Source organism: Lepidochelys kempii, chromosome 2, assembly GCF_965140265.1.
Source record: "Lepidochelys kempii isolate rLepKem1 chromosome 2, rLepKem1.hap2, whole genome shotgun sequence".
Lineage (NCBI taxonomy): Eukaryota > Metazoa > Chordata > Testudines > Cheloniidae > Lepidochelys > Lepidochelys kempii.
This window is the reverse complement of record NC_133257.1, coordinates 155,728,132-155,747,108: the sequence shown is the minus strand read 5'-3', so window position 1 is coordinate 155,747,108 and position 18,977 is coordinate 155,728,132. Positions and strand designations below refer to the sequence as shown.

Sequence of the window (18,977 nt, the reverse complement as noted above, 5' to 3'; positions counted from 1 at the left end):
TGTTTTGCATGCTCAGGAGGCTCTGGGGGGTTTGGGGGAGGAGTGAGGGCATGGCAGACTCGGGGGAAAGGGGCAGGGGCCTTGAGGGAAGGTATGGAGTGGGGGCAGGGCCTGGGGCAGAAATGGGGGTTGAGCAGTGAGCACCACCCAGCACATTGGAAAGTTAGCATCTGTAGCTCCAGCCCCAGAGCCAGTGCCTATGCAAGGAGCCGCATGTTAACCTCTAAAGAGCCGCATGCAGCTCTGGAGCCACAGGTTGGCCATCCCTGCTTTATACCCTTGGCTCAAGGCACAACAAGAGCAACGGCACATGCACAGACCAACAGACGCTCGTTGCAAGAATTCTCCAACTCCAGGCACATAAAGTGCATGTGCACCCACAGTGGAATACAAATAGGGACCACACATCTCAAATAACCTCCAATATCTGTAAGGTAAGTAACTTTCTCATGTAGAATTCATTTAATGAGTTGGAACATAGAGTTGAAATAATGGGTGTGCTTGGGGAAACTGGAGTTTTGGGGGAAGAAATTAGAATGCTTACAAGAAGTTTTTCAAATGATTGCAAGAAAGAATATCCAGAGGCCAAATCTTGAGGTTTTTAGTTGTTTTTCATGTCGTTCTCAGTCAGATTACCATGATCTTCAATGGGAATTCTGCGTGAATAAAAACTGAGTAAGGACCTCCAGGCTTGATTCCTACAACACACTGTACCTTGAAATGAAATTGCTGGTTTAAGCAACACGAGCAACCAAAAGCACATCATCCCAGACCACGGCTCACTTTGCTGCCTTGAGCTGACCACTGGGTCAAATTCAAGGTTTTGGTTGTATCCATCTCACTTATTACAGTATAGTAGACTGTTGTCTAACAAAGTACTATTGATGGTGTAGTAATAAACTATAATAGCCTTTTGTCTTTTACTATAGATTCTAGGGGGAGGGATAGCTCAGTGGTTTGAGCATTGGCCTGCTAAACCCAGGGTTGTGAGTTCAGTCCTTGAGAGGGCCATTTAGGGATCTGGTGCAAAAATTGGGGATTGATCCTGCTTTGAGCAGGAGGTTGGACTAGATGACCTCCTGAGGTCCCTTCCAACCATGATATTCTATGATTCTAAATGGCCTTTTCCGCAGTTTCATTTCCCCAGGCCATCATGGTTCCCTGGTGGCCTGCAAAAGATGAGGGAAGAAGGAACAGTGAAACTAGAGCACCATTGGCAAAAACAGCATGCCAAATTGGACAATTGCAACATAAAGCTCATGTGAAATCTTATGATTTTATTTGAATGTCCCAGCATTTATTAATGTTTCTTATGTAGGAAAGAAGATTCAGAGCAAAGCAACTAGTCAGCTGCATATGTTATTCATATGTTAATTTCTGCTCTTTTGTCAGGCCATGCACAGATTGTTCATCTCCTGTTAGAAAGAAATAAGTTTGGAACAATCCCATCTGATAGCCAAGGGGCAACACCCTTACATTATGCAGCACAGAGCAACTTTGCTGTAAGTATGGTATATCTGAAACATAAAGCAAAGTATTTTAAAATATAACATAGATTATACAAATTATTGTCTAATAATAATTATCATGTATCAAGCGGAGTGCCCCAGGGGTCAGTCCTGGGGCCGGTTTTGTTCAACATCTTTATTAATTATCTGGATGATGGGATAGATTGCACCCTCAGCAAGTTTGCAGATGATACTAAGCTGGGGGGAGAAGTAGGTACACTGGAGGGTAGGGATAGGGTCCAGAGTGACCTAGACAAATTGGAGGATTGGACCAAAAGAAATCTGATGAGGTTCGACAAGGACAGAGTAGAGTCCTGCACTGAGGACGGAAGGATCATTTGCACCACTACAGGCTGGGGACCGACTGGCTAAGTGGTAGTTCTGTGGAAAAGGACCTGGGGATTACAGTGAATGAGAAGCTGGATATGAGTCAGCAGTGTGCCCTGGTTGCCAGGAAGGCTAACGGCTTATTGGGCTGCATTAGTAGGAGCATTGCCAGCAGATTGAGGGAAGTGATTATTCCCCTCTATTCGGCACTGGTGAGGTCACATCTGGAGTATTGTGTCCAGTTTTGGGGCCCCCCCTACTGAAAGGATGTGGACTAATTGGAGAGAGTCCAGCGGAGGGCAACGAAAATGATCAGGGGGCTGGGGCACATGACTTACAAGGAGAGGCTGAGGGAACAGGGCTTGTTTAGTCTGCAGAAGAGAAGAGTGAGTGGAGATTTGATAGCAGCCTTCAACTACTTGAAGGGGGGTTCCAAAGAGGACGGAACTCAGCTGTTCTTAGTAGTGGCAGATGACAGAACAAGGAGCAATGGTCTCAAGTTGCAGTGAGAGAGGTCTAGGTTAGATATTAGGAAACACTATTTCCCTAGGAGGGTGTTGAAGCACTGGAATGGGTTACCTAGGCAGATGGTGGAATCTCCATCCTTAGAGGTTTTTAAGGCCTGGCTTGACAAAACCCTGGCTGGGATGATTTAGTTGGTGTTGGTCCTGCTTTGAGTAGGGGGTTGGACTAGATGACCTCCTGAGGTCTCTTCCAATCCTAATCTTCTATGATTCTATGAAATAGGATAGCCCTCAGAACAGATTTCTAATGGTTTGTAGAGTAATCTGTATCCAGACGTGTGTTCACAAGTTTTATTCAGTTTTCCTGTATTGTGTGTTATATAGATGATAGATTTCAAAATGTTAATATCAAAAATATATATTAAAAATTGATATTGATTTTGAATTTTTTTCAAACATGAATACAATAGTCTATATCATAACATCTTGGTAACTGCATGTAATAATAAAGATCAAGGTGCTAAAGGAGCGTTCAAGGACGATAAGGCTATTGCAGAGAAGCTAAATTAATTCTTTGCCTTGGTCTTCACTGCAGAGGATGTGAGGGAGATTTCCACTCTTTTTAGGTGATAAATCTGAGGAACTGTCCCAGATTGAGGTGTCATTAGAGGAGGTTTTGGAATAAATTGATAAATTTAAACAGCAATAAGTCACCAGGACCACATGGTATTCACCGAAGAGTTCTGAAGGAACTCAAATATGAAATTTCAGAACTGCTAACTGTGATATGTAACCTATCACTTAAATCAGCTTCTGTACCAGATTACTAGAGAATAGCTAATGTGACACCAATTTTTAAAAAAGGATCCAGAGGCGACTCTGTCAATTACAGGCCAGTAAGCCTAAATTCAGTACCAGACAAACTGGTTGAAACTGTAGTAAAGAACAGAATTGTTAAACATATAAATGAACACAATTTGTTGGGGAAGAGTCAACATGGCTTTTGTAAAGGGAAATCATGCCTCGCCAATCTTTTAGAATTCTTTGAGTGTCAACAAACATGTGGATAAGGGTGATCAAGTGGATGAATAAAGTAAGCAGTCATGGCATAAGAGAGAAGATCCTCTTATACATCAGTAACTGGTTAAAAGTCAAGAAACAAAGGGTAGAATAAATGGTCAGTTTTCAGAATGCAGAGCGGTAAATATCCATTGATGTGTACTTGGATCAGTACCATTCAACATATTCATACATGATCTGGAAAAAGAGGTAAACCATGAGGTGGCAAAATTAGCAGACGATACAAAATTACTCAAGATAGTTAAATCCAGAGCAGACTGCAAAAAGTTACAAAGGGTATCACAAAACTGGGTGATTGGGCAACAAAATGGCAGATGAAATTCAAAGTTGACAAATGCAACATATAATGCACGTTGGGAAAACATAATCCCAACTATACATATGAAATGATGGGTCTAAATTAGCTGTTACCACTCAAGAAAGAGATCTTGGAGTCACTGTGGATAGTTCTCTGAAAACATCCACTCAAAGTGCAGTGGCAGTCAAAAAAGCTAACATAATGTTAGGAACCACTAGGAAAGGTACGATAGGGTATAATGAAAGGTATAATATGATAGAAAATATCATAATGTCACTATTTAAATCCGTGGTATGCCCACACCTTACATACTTGAGTTCGGGTCGCCTCATCTCAAAAAAGATATATTAGGATTGGAAAAGGTACAAAGAAAAGCAACAAAAATTATTAGGGTATGGAGAGATTAAAGAGACTGGGACTTTACAACTTAGAAAAGAAACGACTAAGGGAGGTTATGATAGAAATCTAAAAAATTATGAATGACGTAGAGAAAGTAAATAAGGAAGTGTTATTTACCCTTTCATATAACTCAAGAGCCAGGGGTCACCCAATTAAATTAATAGGAAGCAGGTTTAAAACAAACAAAAGGAGGTACTACTTCACAAAACCCACTGTCAACTTGTGGAACTCATTGCCAAGGGATGTTGTGAAGGCCAAAATTATAAGTGGGTTCACAAAAGAACTAGATATTAGTCAAGATGATCAGGAATGAAACCCCATGCTCTGGGTGTCCTAAGCCTCTAAGTGCTGGGAGTGGAGAACAAGGGATGAATCACTCAATAACTGCCCTATTCTGTTCATTCCCTCTGAAGCATCTGGCACTGGGCACTATCAGGGACAGAATACCGGGCTAGGTGGACCATTGGTCTGGCACAGTATGGCCATTCTTATGTTCTTAGAGGAATGACTCTCGAGCCTCATTCAGGGATGCATACATTCAATACCCTGTTCACTACCAGCTTGCCCCTGCTCTGTGGTGGCACTAAGGCCTGGTCTACAGTACGCGGTTATTTCTGAATTAGCCAAGTTAATTCGAAATAAAACCAATTCTGTCCACAAGACCAAACGGTTTTTTTTTATTTAAAGTGCTCTTTAATCCGATTTCTGAACTCCACCTCGGCAAGTGGAGTAGCGCTAAAATCGAGATTGCAGTTCCGGGTTACAGGTACTGTGAATGCAATTCAACGTTACTGGCCTCCGGGAGCTATCCCAGAATGCTCCCTTGTGACCGCTCTGGACAACACTCTCAACTCCGATGCACTAGCCAGGTGGGCGGTAAAAGCCCCAGGACCTTTTGAATTTCATTTCCTGTTTCGTCACCATCAGCACAGTCCACCATCACAGGCGACCACGCAGAGTCCACCATCACAAGAGATCACGCAGTCCTAGATTTGCAGACGAGCTCCAGCATGGTCCGAACAGGAGGTACTGGATCTCATCACATGTTGGGGAGATGAATCTGTTATGGCAGAACTACGTTCCAAAAAAAGAAACGCAAATACTTATGCTAAAGTCTCCAGGGCCATGACGGAAAGAGACTACTCCAGAGACGCAGAGCAGTGTCATACAAAAATCAAGGAGCTCAGGCAAACATACCAAAAAGCCAGGGAGGCGAATGGGCGCTCTGGGTCACAGCCCCATACGTGCCACTTCTACCATGAGCTGCATGCAATTATGGGGGGTGACACCACCACTACCCCACCACTGTCTGTGGACACCTGTAAGGGGGGAGTTGCACGGAGCTAGGAGGATGAGTTATTGGAGGACAAAAAGGAGGAGGAGGAGGAGGACAGTGCACAAGCAGCAAATGGGGAATCCGTTTTCCCCACTAGCCAGGAACTATTCTTAACGCTGGACCCAATAGCCTCCCCCCACTCCCAATGCAGGCTCCTGGACCAAGACCCTGGAGAAGGCACTTCTGGTGAGTGAGAGCCTGATCGGATCCTGGGGGTGGGGAGAAACCCAGCTGTGCTGGGCTGTTCGTGTTTAGTTTAAAGGGCTCATCCCTGCTTAGAGCCTCATCGGAGCCACATGGGGTGTTGGGCGGGGTGAAGCAATCATCCCTGAGAGCCTGCAGGCCCTCCTTTTATATGGCAAACCCCCCAGGCATTGCTTGCTATGGGAAAGGGGGCCTGGTGGTTTGAGAGCATTGAAATGAATGCAGAAGAAGCAGAACCCTGCATGCCCCTAGGGCTTACCATGGCTGCCTGCAAGCTGAATTCTGTTGCCCAGCCGCGTGTGATGGCTTATTCACACCAAAGTGGCAGGCACTTCAATATAACAGGCAAAATGCGACCTTGTACAGAAAGAACACGTACTGTGTACGATGAATTGCCTGTTTCACTGAGAAAGTGTCCCCTTTGTTCTCTAAAATGTATCTTTTAAAATACTACCCTCCCTTTTTCTCCTCCCGCAGGTGCAAATGTTTCAACACGGCCCCTATCTACTACATCCCAGAGGTTGGTCCAGATTAGAAGGCAGGAAAAACAAACTTGGGACGACACGTTCGCTGCGCTCATGCAGTCCTCCCGCACTGATAGGGACCAGCTGAATGTGTGGACGCAAACAATTGCAGAGTCCCATAAAGCGTTAAATGAACACGAAGAGAGGAGGGACGCATGCCATAAGAGCAGGAAGGATGCTATGGTCAAGCTCATGGGGGAACAAACTGACATGCTCCACTGTATGGTGGATCTAATGCGGGAAAGGCAGCAAAACCACAGACGGTCTCTGCAGCACCTGTATAACCGCCCTCCCTCCCCCCCCAAGTTCCATAGCCTCCTCACCCAGACACCCAAAAACACGGGGGAGGCTACGGGGACCTACACACTCAATCCCAGAGGATTGCACAAGCAGCAGAAAGCTGGCATGTCTGAAATTTTGATTTGGTTTCTGGACTTGTCCTTCCCTCCTCCCCCAGTACCCTCCCTCCATCCCCCGGTCTACCTTCTGATTTCTTTCAATGTGTTGTGCGACAAATAATAAAGAACGGTTTTTAAATACTTGTGACTTTATTTCCTTTCATATATATATAGAGAGAGGGTGGGTAACTTCAAGAGAAACAAACACAACTGTCACACTGTACCCTGGCCAGTCATGAAACTGTCTTTCAAAGCTTCCCTGATGCACAGAACGTCCTGCTGCGCTCTTCTAATTGCCCTTTTGTCTGGCTGTGCAAAATTGGCCGCCAGGCGAGTTGCCTCAACTTCCCACCTTGCCATAAACGTCTCCCCCTTATTCTCACAGATATTGTGGAACACACAACAAGCGGCAATTACAATTGGAATATTGGTTGTGCTGAGATCTAACCGAGTCAGTAAACTTCACCAGTGTGCTTTCACATGTCCAAAAGCACATTCTACAACCATTCTGCACTTGCTCAGCCTATAGTTGAACTGCTCCTTACTACTGTCCAGGGTGCCTGTGTATGGCTTCATGAGCCATGGCATTAAGGGGTAGGCTGGGTCCCAAGGATAACTATAGGCATTTCAACATCCCCAGCAGTAGTTTTCTGGTCTGGGAAGTAAGTCCCTTCCTGCAGCTGTTCAAACAGACCAGTGTTCCTGAAGATGCAAGCGTCATGCACCTTTCCCGGCCATTCCACATTGATGTCAGTGAAACGTCCCTTGTGATCCACCAGTGCTTGCAGCACCATGGAAAAGTACCCCTTGCGGTTTACGTACTAGCTGCCCCGGTGTTCTGGGGCCAAGATAGGGATATGCGTTCTGTCTATCGCCCCGCCGCAGTTAGGGAACCCCAGCACATTAAAGCCATCCACAATGGTCTGCACATTTCCCAAAGTCACTACCCTTGATACCAGCTGGTCAATGATTACATTGGCTACTTGCAGCACAGCAGCCCCCACAGTAGATTTGTCCACTCCTGACTGACTGGTAGCTGTCGGGCATTGCAAGCTTCCGCAGGGCTATGGCCACTCGCTTCTCAACTGTAAGGTCTGCTCTCATTTTGGTGTCTTTGCACTTCAGGGCAGGGGACAGCAAGTTACAAAGTTCCATGAAAGTGGCCCTACAGATACGAAAGTTTCGCAGCCACTGGGAATCATCCCATACCTGCAACACTATACGGTCTGTGCTTGTTTCCCAGGCCCAGAATCGGCGTTCCAAGGCATGAACTTGGTCCAACACCACCATGGTCTCCCAATCACAACATGCCATGCTTCTAGGAATGTCTGTGTCCATGTCCTCATCACTATCGTAATCGCACTGTCATCGCTTCCTCGCCCGTTTTGCAGGTACTGCACATACTGCTGGATAATGCACGAGGTATTTACAATGGTCAAAACTGCAGTGGAGATCTGAGCGGGCTCCAGGCTTGCCGCCCTATGGCGCCTGCGTGGGTATTCCTGGAAAAAGGGTGCAAAACGTAGGAGAAAAGAATGGCAGTGGAAGAGGTGCTGTTCGGTTCATGATAGCCGAAAAAAATTGGGAAATGGTTGTCTTCTGTAGCTTGCATGGAGGCGGGAGCCCAGGACAGACAACACTGAGAAGCTCAGTAGTGCGGCAAGAGCGGGAGAGCAGAGTTGGCGGCGGAAGCTGTGCTGCTCGGTTTACGATGGCCAAGCAGAGTTGGCAGCTGAAGTGGTTGATGAGGAAGAGAAAGAGTAGATATTTATATAGATTACATAGAAAGACGAGAGGAAATGCAAGGTGGATTCATTGTACCAGGAGAGAAGCGGTGCACCGTATTGCACTGTCTGCTGCAAGCATGATGGCGTCTGCACGCCAAAAAGGTGCGGAACGATTGTCTGCCATAGCTTTCACGGCGGAAGGAGCAACTGATGACACACACCCAGAAACACTCGCAAGAATGTTTTTGCCCCATCATGCACTGGGAGCTTAACCCAGAATTCCAGTGGGCGGCGGGGACTGCGAGAACTGTGGGATAGCTACCCACAGTGCACCGCTCCGACATTCGATGCTAGCCTCGGTTTTGTGGACGCACTCTGCCAAATTCACACGCTTTAGTAGGGACACACAAGACCGAATGTATAAAATCACTTCCGAAAATTCGAATAGAACAATTTCAAAATAATTTCGTACTATAGATATACCCTGAGATGATTTACCCTTCGCGAGCACAGTTCCCTTTCAGAAAAGATCTCTGTTGCTATTGGTGTTATCTGTACAGACAACCAGGTTCAAGCTGCCCATCTCATCTTCTACCAAGCTACAAACCCTCCCTTCAGAAGACAGCTCCATTAGCTCCTTCCCAGTTTCAGGAGCTACTGGAATACATTAGGTTGAACTCAAAAAGTAGCTTATTCACTGTGCAGAGAGCTCAGGAAATCAAGATGAACTCACCAGTATAGACCCATTCCTGACTGTCCTGAGCTTGGCACGCTTTGATAAATTCATTGAATGCAAACTTTCTCGAATTATTTCCACAGAGGTACCTATTAACATTTATTTTTTTCCTTAAGTTCCCTCTCCCAAACTGATGCTTTGAAAGAAACCTTACTGCCCCTTCCTTTACTATAGACGTTAACTATAGAACCAGCATCAGGTTAAATGAGTGGGTTTATTTGGAAAGTAGGCCTTCTTGTTCTGCAAGTTAGATTCATAAATTCATAGAATTTAAGATCAGAAGGTACCATTCAACCATGTAGTCTGACCCTCAGTCTATTCAATTTCTCCCAGTTATTCCAATATTGAGCTGATCCACTTACGTTTGACCTAGGGCTAGTCTACACTAGAAGCGATACATCGGCACAGCTGCACTGATGCAGCTGTGCTGCTATAGCGCTTATGGTGAAGACGCTCTATGCCAACAGGAGAGAGCTCTCCTGTCAGTATAATAAATCCACCTCTGCCAGAGGTGGTAGCTACGTTGGCTGGAGAAGGTCTATCCATCACATAGCGCTGTCCATACCGGCGCTTAGGTTGGTGTAACTTGCGTCACTCAGTGGTGGCTTATTCACACCCCTGAGCAATGTAAATTATACTTAAGTAAGTGGAAGTGTAGACCTGGCTGTAGGAATAATATAACTTGCTGGCTTTCGGCTGGTGGGGTCCTGTGAGCTCAGAGCACGTGTACCTAGCCTAGAGGGCTGGGAAGGGTAAATCTTCTGTGTTTTGGACTGTTTTGTTTCTTTTTCTTATAATTAGCTATTTTAGAAACTGTAATGGAATCAGTGATGCTGGGAGGTGGATTAGAAAGGTCTTATATCATTGACAGCTTAAAACCAAAGCATCACCTGAGGAAGAGGTGGAGGAGTTTTTTTCTTTGATTTAAAGAGGAAGTCTAGTGTGTCGATTACACAATGGAAGCCTGGGTTAAGCTGTAATGACTTTTCTCATCTTTCTGATTTAATATATTTTAGTAATTTAATAATCTGATTGTTTTATTGACTGTTAGAAATAGTGGTTTTGTCTCTAAAGATGTTACCTATCATACAGTGAAACTGTTATAGGATCACTTAGTGGTCTTTGAAAAAGGAAATTCTATTCATGTGAAGTCGTATCCAAATTTGAAAAAAAAGAGGATTTTTTTCTTGCATTGTTTCTGCTGTTTGTCAAGATGGTTATTTCTAGTAATGTTATCCCATCATTTCCCTCACAGTGATTATAAGTTACAGAAAAGTAAGAAGTGAAATCAGAATAAGACCAGTGTATTCATAACTTGTGACATAGCCATGGGTGTTATAAACAAGAAATAGGCATAGTAAGAGAATAACACAATGATCAGGGTTGAGAATTCTCCAACATGATACAAGTGATGATATTACAAGCCAGAAATGTTGTTATGAGACATATTGTATATAATCTTAAAAAGGAAAAATGAAGCCTTGTTTTGCTTCTTAAGCAAAAACTGCTAAGCAAAACAATAGTTTCTTCTGTCATTACAGACTCTTTTTATGTTAATTTCAATGGCATTCTTACTCAGTGAAGTTTTTCTGCAGGAAACAGTTGAAGTATTTTTGAAACATCCCTCTGTGAAAGATGACTCAGATCTTGAGGGAAGAACATCCTTTATGTGGGCAGCTGGGAAAGGCAGTGATGATGTCATCAGGACTATGCTGAATTTAAAATTGGACATTGATATCAACATGGCAGATAAATATGCTGGCACAGGTAAGGCTTGCTTTACAGTAAAGAGCTATTAGATGCTTGCATTTGGTTTAAAAAAAACCTGCTAGAAACAGTCATTAGTAATTTTATACACATAAGTAAATCCTACAAACATTTATGCATGGGCTTAACTTTGCACATTAGCAGTCCCAGGGTCTTCAGTATGGGGAGAGAACAACCATTTTTTGTGCAGATTAGAGCAGTTCTTCTATTTGAGAACCAACTGAGAAAAAGGAGATATTACACTATGCAAATATTAAATAAACATTAATATTAGACAGGAGATGCTTTCTGTCAAGCAGTTAAAATTAATCGCGATTAATTGCACGATTAAAAAAGATGGCCCACCTTGATTATCATTACAGAAGGTCCCCGCTCTCCTGCTAGTAATAGCTCACCTTAAATGATCACTCTCATTAGTGTGTATGGTAACACCCATTTTTTCATGTTCTCTACGTATATAAATCTCCCCACTGTATTTTGCACTGAATGAATCCGATGAAGTGAGCTGTAGCTCACGAAAGCTTATGCTCAAATAAATTGGTTAGTCTCTAAGGTGCCACAAGTACTCCTTTTCTTTTTGCGAATACAGACTAACACGGCTGCTACTCTGAAATAAGCCAAACAAGTTTGTTTACATTTGCAGGAGATAATGTTGCCCACTTCTTGTTTACAATATCACCTGAAAGTGAGAACAGGCAATCGCATGGCACTGTTGTATCCAGCGTTGCAAGATATTTATGTGCCAGCTGCACTAAAGATTCATATGTCCTCTCTTGCTTCAACCACCGTTCCAGAGGACATGCATCTATGCTGATTACAGGTTCTGCTCGATAATCATCCAAAGAAGTGCAGACCACAGCATGTTCATTTTCATCGTCTGAGTCAGTTGCCACCAGCAGAAAGGTTGATTTTCTTTTTTGGTGGTTCGGGTTCTGTAATTTCCACATAAGAGTGCTGCTCTTTTAAGCCTCCTGAAAGCATGCTCTACACCTCATCCCTCTCAGACTTTTGGAAGGCACTTCAGATTCTAAAACCTTGGGTTGAGTGCTGTAGATACCTTTAGAAATCTCACATTGGTACCTTTTTTGTGTTTTGTCAAATCTGCAGCGAAGTGTTCTTAAAAAGAACAACGTGCTGGGTCATCATCCGAGACTACTATAACATGAAATATATGGCAAAATGTGGGTTAAACCGAGTAGGAGACATACCATTCTTCCCCAAGAAGTTCAGTCACAAATTTAATTAATGCATTATTTTTTTAACAAGCATCATCAGCATAGAAGCATGAAGTCTCTGGAATGGTGGCCGAAGCATGAAGGGGCATACGAATGTTTAGCATAACTGGCATGTAAATACCTTGCAATACTAGCTACCAAAGTGCCATGCAAATGCCTGTTCTCACTTTCAGGAGACGTTGGAAATAAAAAGCGGACAGCATTATCTCCCATAAATGTAAACAAACTTGTTTGTCTTAATGATTGGCTGAACAAGAATTAGGACTGAGGGGACTTGAAGGCTCTAAAGGTTTACATTGTTTTGTTTTTGAGAGCAGTTATGTAACTAAAAAAATCTACATTTGTAAGTTGCTCTTTTATGACAAAGAGATTGCACTACAGCACTTGTGTGAGGTGAATTGAAAAATACTCTTTCATTTGTTTGCCATTTTTTCAGTGCAAATATTTGTAGTAAAAAATATTAAGTGAGCACTGTTGACTTTATATACTGTGTTGTAATTGAAATCAATATATTTAAAAATGTAGGAAAACATCCAAAATATTTAATACATTTCAATTGGTATTCTGTTATGTAACAGCGCGATTAAAACTGCGATTAATTGTGATTAATTTTTTTAATCACAATTACGTTTTTGAGTTAATCACGTGAGTTAACTGCGATTAATCAACAACCCTACTAAAAATAGAAACATTTCATCTTGAATATAGATAAACATTTCTCAGTAGCTGAAGAAAACTTGTAGGTAATATAATAAACCATCCAGTGAAGTAGTTGAGTCATCAGCATGAAAATCATAAATAGGATTCATATAATATTAGTAGGATTAATGTACTATACATTGTGCCAATGCTAGAGGTTAAATGTGGTAACCCAACAGGTCTTTTACATCCTATTATCTAGTCAATGCAAAAAGCTTAATGAAACTAGCACAGTTGTTCAGAATTAAATCACACAAAGTCATGAAGTTCAAAGTTATGGTTCTCATAGCAACTGAATTCAATCTCATTCAATAGAAAAAGTCATACCATTTTGTAACGATAATATGCTGCTATTATATTTATCCGGCACTTTTCATCTCAAAGGATTCCAAAGTGCTTTACAAACTATCCACATATAAACACAGATGTACCAGTGACATGTAGGAGATAGTGGGGTGACAGCCAGTCAGACAATCTGTGCATAGCAGAATGTGAGGGGAGAGGAATTTTGGACCTGGACCTTGTGGTAGATTGCTCCTCTTAAGCAGAGGACTATGATATTTTTAATACTCATGCTGAAGTCACAGAACTTGGTTATTTAAAGATGGCTTGGAAAAGAGAAAAATGGGTTTATGTCTGAAAACTTTTCGTTGGAGGAGGGGTTTGGTTATGATTTTTTGGTTGATTGGCTTTCAGGGTTTGTTCAGATTATTTTCCCCCCATCTCATCTATTATTGCTGTTGGAAGGACTTGGATGATGTAGAGGTGTATATTAGAATGTTCTATTAGTTACCGTGTGGGGAATTGAATTCCCAAGAGAGCTTTTTTCCCTTGTATTTATACTGGATAAGTGTTAACAGAGCGTTTGAGTAAAAATATTTCTTTCCTTCTTGGTTGATCACATTCCATTTCCTTAATACTTCACCAGTCAATACGTAGAGTAAGAATCGAGAACTCCTAAATTTTTATATAGAAAACCTCTTTTTAAAAACCTTTCAGGGCTTGTCTTCACTGCAGAGTTAATTCAAGTTATAACTTGAATGTTTCCCCTACCTTGAGTCCTATACCTTTAACTTAAGTTGGAGGGTCCATCATCAGATGTAAGCAAAGCTTGAATCATTCATCAGCTGTTAGCACAATCTCTCTGTGCTATTAATATAGTCACTGTGCAGTAATCCAACCACTCTGTGTAGCTCAAGTGTTATTTTATAACATGGCCACTCGCAGTCAAGCTAACTTGAGAATAGTTAATTTAAGGGTACGTCACTGCAGAATTAACTCAAGTTAAGACAGTCTCAGGCCCTCATATATGACATGTCTTCACTGCAAAGTTCACTCGGGCTCTTCCTTGCGTGGTTGCCCCTAACCTGTCTCTTGTCTACACGCAAAACCCTCTCACCCAAGTGTGGTGGTGATACTTTGCACCCAGGCTAGCTGTCCTGTCCTGGGGTATAATAGGCTAAAGCCCAGGTGTTGCATACACTCAGATTGGTATTCCACCCACTTTTCAGTGAGGACCCAGGCTAAACCACTCAAGTGCTGATAGTCCTTCCATGCCTTCCCACAAGTCCCCCTCTGTGCCAAGAGAAATTCTTCCACAGTTGACTGAAAAAGAATCATAGAACGGCTCAGCTTAAAGCACCGCTAATAAGCATGGGATATACCCCCCAGAAGTCCTAAAGCTTCATACAAGTGAGCGCAGCACCAGTGTGAATGCATTTAAGTGTGGCTGTATAGTGTGGCCACTCATACTCAGGTGAGGCTAACTTGAGTGATCCGTCTTGGTTAACTCTGCAGCAAAGATATACCCCAAGAAGGAAAAAAAAAGGCATAAGCCTAATTAACCTTAAATCGAATGACTTTGTCTTTACAAGCTACATCCATTACCACTTTATTCTTGGTGCAGTCTCTTATCAATCTCAGCTATAACTGCTGCCACCTGACATGTCTTTTAAACTCTGCCACCCACTATGTTTCAGACTTTAAAAGTGTAGTAATCCCATGCAGTCACCACAGTTATTAAAGCTCCACACATCAACAAGGCTTTCTACAGCTTACAGAACAGACAGAGCACAGCATCTCAATTGTTGGGTTTGTGCAGGGGTTCCCAAACTTGGTTCACAGCTTGTTCAGGGTAAGTTCAGGTAAACAAAACGTCTTGCGGCTTGCCAGGGGCTTACCCTGAAAAAGCCGCGAACCAAGTTTGGGAACCCCTGGGTTTGTGAGATTATTCAGATGTGAGTTTTGTTCTTGGATAAGTCAAATGGTTTGTTTTACAGTCCTTTCTGTCTCACATAACACATTGCACTAATGTGTGACCATTTTCTAACCTTCATGTTTTGATGAGGAATTTTTAATCCAAAAAAATTAATGCAAAAAAATGAAAGTTCCCCAAAACAACCCATTAATGCAAAACTACAGTTGAGTTGCGCACATTAAAAGTTGAGAAGTGCAAAATTATGCCACTGTTCTCTCCTTGTCCCCGAGCAGTCTGAATTTGGCCATATTGAATTTATATGTTTTAGCATAAGAATTTCCATATTCAGTTTATCTGGCCTCCAGTTAACAAAAGATCATGCATATATACCACCCTGAAATCACTCCCTTGTCCCAGACTTATCTTTTCAGAAGGCTTTGTATGTTTCCCACGGTTTTTGTGAAAGTAAGGTTGTAACAGAATACAGTGCACAAGCCTAAGGGGACTGGGATACAGTTGCTGTGGGGACCACAAGTTTGAATTTTCTGACTTTTGTGCTTGAGTAAAGCTCAGCTATAACATCACATTAATGTAGTTTTTTTGCATTTACTTACAAAGAGCAAAATCTCCATTCAGACCAAAGCTTTGATAGAACATCAAGACGTTCCTTATTGTGCAGGAAAATGACACCAAGGAAAAGGAATTTCACTGTTCTCAGGGATCAGCACTGCAGGAGCACTGCAGGGGCAGCTTTATAGCTCTGCCGTCACCAACTGTGTACAATCGTGAGGGATCTGACTGTCGGTGGAACAAAGGTTCTATTGTGACCAGCTGGCTGAAGAATCTCTTCAGTCACCGTGACTCCATCACAGAAAATTTTGCTTACAAGAAAATATTGAGCACAGAGTGGGAAACAAGATGCCTGCGTCAGAATGAGTGATGGAGGGGAAGAACCAGGCCAAGCTGACACAGCAGCTCTTTTACTATTGTATTGTTGCATACACCCCATCTGTTATCTGATTGAGTAGCTTACTGCCTTCAGTTTCAGTGCAATACAGAAAACAGAGTCTAGAGTTTACTGTGGGGTCAGAACATATAATCAAGATCCATCCAAATCTGCTAAGCAGCAGGGACTTACTTCATTCTTGTCAAATTTCCATGTCTATCCAGCCACCCACCCAAATTGCTAGTGGAGCTTTCAGTGATTTTGGCTTTTTTTCACTAATGTAACTGAAGCTTCTGTACATAATTAATGATTTTTCCCCCATGGTAGCCCCAACAATTAAACATTTGTGTATTTTTTTAAAAATTGACTGTACAGTGTAAATGTTCTGTGATAAAATGTGGACCACGGTTACTATGCACACATGATTTCAGTTATTAAGGCTACACACTTTAGGGTTTGTTTTACTGACCATGTATATGCTCTGTGAAGTAGATTGCAGCTTTTAGAGCTACAGCTGCGTAAATGGGTATACAGGGGCACTGTATCAGCATTAGTTCACGAAGGTACTCAGCCTGTGGCAAACAGAGGCAGGCAAATGCCTCACTATGCTGGAGGAACACATACAAGACTGGCCATTGATACATCTTGTAGCATAGAGCTGCAAGCAGTACCTCCCGGCAGTAGTCCTTGTAGTGCCTCTTGTGTTTGAGATAGCACTAAACCTCTCCTTCACTGGCATTCAAGGAATGCAAGGTATAGGTTTCTAGCTACTCTTTGCACAGGAGCACAAAGGGTGGATAAGGACTCTGTGTCCTCCACCTCCTACCCCTGACACACCAGCTCAGGAATGATCACTATCTGGCACTATGTATATTAAACTTGCGAAAATTAGAGACACCTGGATATTTTTTAAAGCACCTAGTTTTACCCTCTGAACAAATGAAATTTAAATAAGTACAGCTCACAAAATGATCAAAAGATCATTTGTAAGGGAAGCATTTGGTTCAATCTACTGTAACTGGCATTTATAAATGTGTATATATAAATATTGATATAGTCATTCTAAATTACTCAGAATTTGTGTCATCAGAAAAGTAATTTGTAGGAAAAAGATGTACTAAAAGTATACTTTTGAGACTGATTTTCTTCATAGTTCAACTTACTGTTTGGATTGTTTAGAATCATAGAACCATAAGGTTAGAAGGGATCGCAAAGGTCATCTAGTCTCACCTTCTGCCAAGATGCAGGATTTGTTGTGTTTAAACCATCTAAGACAGATGGAGATCCAGGCTCTTTTTGAAAACCTCCAGTGAAGGAGCTTCCACGACTTCCCCTAAGCAGTTTGTTCTATTCTCCTACTGTTCTTACAGTTAGGAGGTTTTTAATATATATTTACCACTCCAAAGCACATAAAATCAATATTTCAAGCAAATCTCCAAAACGTTTGCCCTCCATTTCAACAAATCTGTTGAAATGTCATCACTCTTTTTGGCTTGATTTTCCATGAAGAACCATCTGGGTTAGCTGAACTTGTATTTTGACAAAGTTCAGTTGATAGCTCCAGTGGGATGAGGTTATGGATGATAGAAACATCATTTGCAACCAAGCAACATCTTACCATCCTCCTGCCGTCTCAGGCCCTGCTGAAGGATTTGTGCTGTAATCTTTGGGCTGAGCCAGAGTGAGGTGGATGGTGCATAGATTCAGGGGTAAGAAAACAGAGGGGAAATGTGAAAGGATAGGAGTCTGCAGAACCAATCCCATGTGACTTTCATGCAGAAGGATTTCCTTGGTCTCTGGGGCAAGTGGGAACATGCCATCGAGACTGAATCTCCCCCCTGATTCCCAAGCCCTTCACTGGTCTCTTTTGCTGCCTGCTATGCCCCATAGAAGATGGGAACATATGGCCTTTTATTAGCTAAGCATAGTCCTAAATGAAAATCTTTGTGAACAAAGGGTTAGACTCTCGCTTACACCCATGTGCAAAATGGGAGCAGGATATAAAGGACACCCTACCATGACCTATGTAAGGGCAGGCAAAACTGCAGTCCCTGCAGTCAAGGGAGCACAGGCACTACTCCCATATTACTCCCCCCAGAGAGAAGGAGCAGAGAGCCATGGATCTGGTCTGTCACATGGTTGTCTGGCGAGGCGCGTGCTGCATCTCTTTAAGGAAGCAACTTAGTTGCTCCACCTGCCACTGAGGCAAAATGCATCTTGCTTGCACTGCTCTTGCGCTCTCCTAACATGGGATTGTGCCAAAACGGTGTGATCTCGCAAAAGAGTTAAGTTTGGAAATGAGTTTCAGCGGAGCCCCAAAATACAACCCTACATTTACTTTACAAATATCTACAGTGCTAACAAACATCAAATGTTAGGAAATCCGGATATTCCCTTACTGCCATATAAAGAAACCATCCTTCATCACTAACTATCACCCTACTTGACTCACACTACCCACCCAGCCTTAACTTTCCCCCTAAAATTTGCAAAACTACATGCAACGGTCAGAAAAAAGAAAATTCTGGAATGGGAGGGAAGCAGCTGCTTTCAGCTGCCTCCTCCTTTCTGTACCACAAGAATTTTCACTACACCTCTCATGCAGTATTTACTGCTACAGGAGCCAGTTGCAGCTGGTTTCTGCACTTTCCACACCTTTTCCTCAGAACAGAAATCCAGTGGCAGCACATCTCCAAGATCTTTTGCAGAAAAACATTTATCTCATGTTAGTGTGAAATGAGACCATTTTATTTGATGTCAGGAAAATCTCAGAGAAATAAATAAGGGGTTTGTTGCAGTAGCCGTAGGCAGTGTTGTCTGTAGTGGAGTGACTCAGTAATAGGATTAGTAAAAGAGGAGGCAGTAGCTTCATATAGTGTGTACAGAGGCTACTGTCCTACAATTCAGTATAAGCCAGTCAAACTTCTGGTGAGGTTTGAATTTGTGTTTCCATGAGTAAAGAAGATGTAACAAAGCTGCCACCTTTCTTTATCATGCATTATGTTGTGTTGTTTGCGTAGCAAGAGAGAAGTAGTGATTGCCTGTCACTTGTTTTATTTTGAGCTGTTCACAGTTCTGTGATTGAATGGCAGTTCTCTCTACCAAAATTATTGAAATGAATCATCATTTTTG

At 42.5% G+C, this 18,977-nt stretch overlaps 1 protein-coding gene across 6 annotated transcripts in view; it reads left to right on the top strand.

The window, feature by feature from the left end:
- The window catches only part of INVS (inversin), a 210,353-nt gene that overhangs the window by 128,997 nt on the left and 62,379 nt on the right, over positions 1 to 18,977 (top strand). For 5 of the 6 annotated variants that reach the window (XM_073332511.1, XM_073332510.1, XM_073332508.1 and 2 more), the window contains 2 exons: positions 1,393 to 1,502; positions 10,597 to 10,768. In XM_073332511.1, the coding sequence (XP_073188612.1) occupies positions 1,393 to 1,502; positions 10,597 to 10,768 (282 nt within the window). The remainder of the gene's footprint in view (positions 1 to 1,392; positions 1,503 to 10,596; positions 10,769 to 18,977) is intronic. The other variant, XM_073332513.1, reaches the window with a different exon arrangement.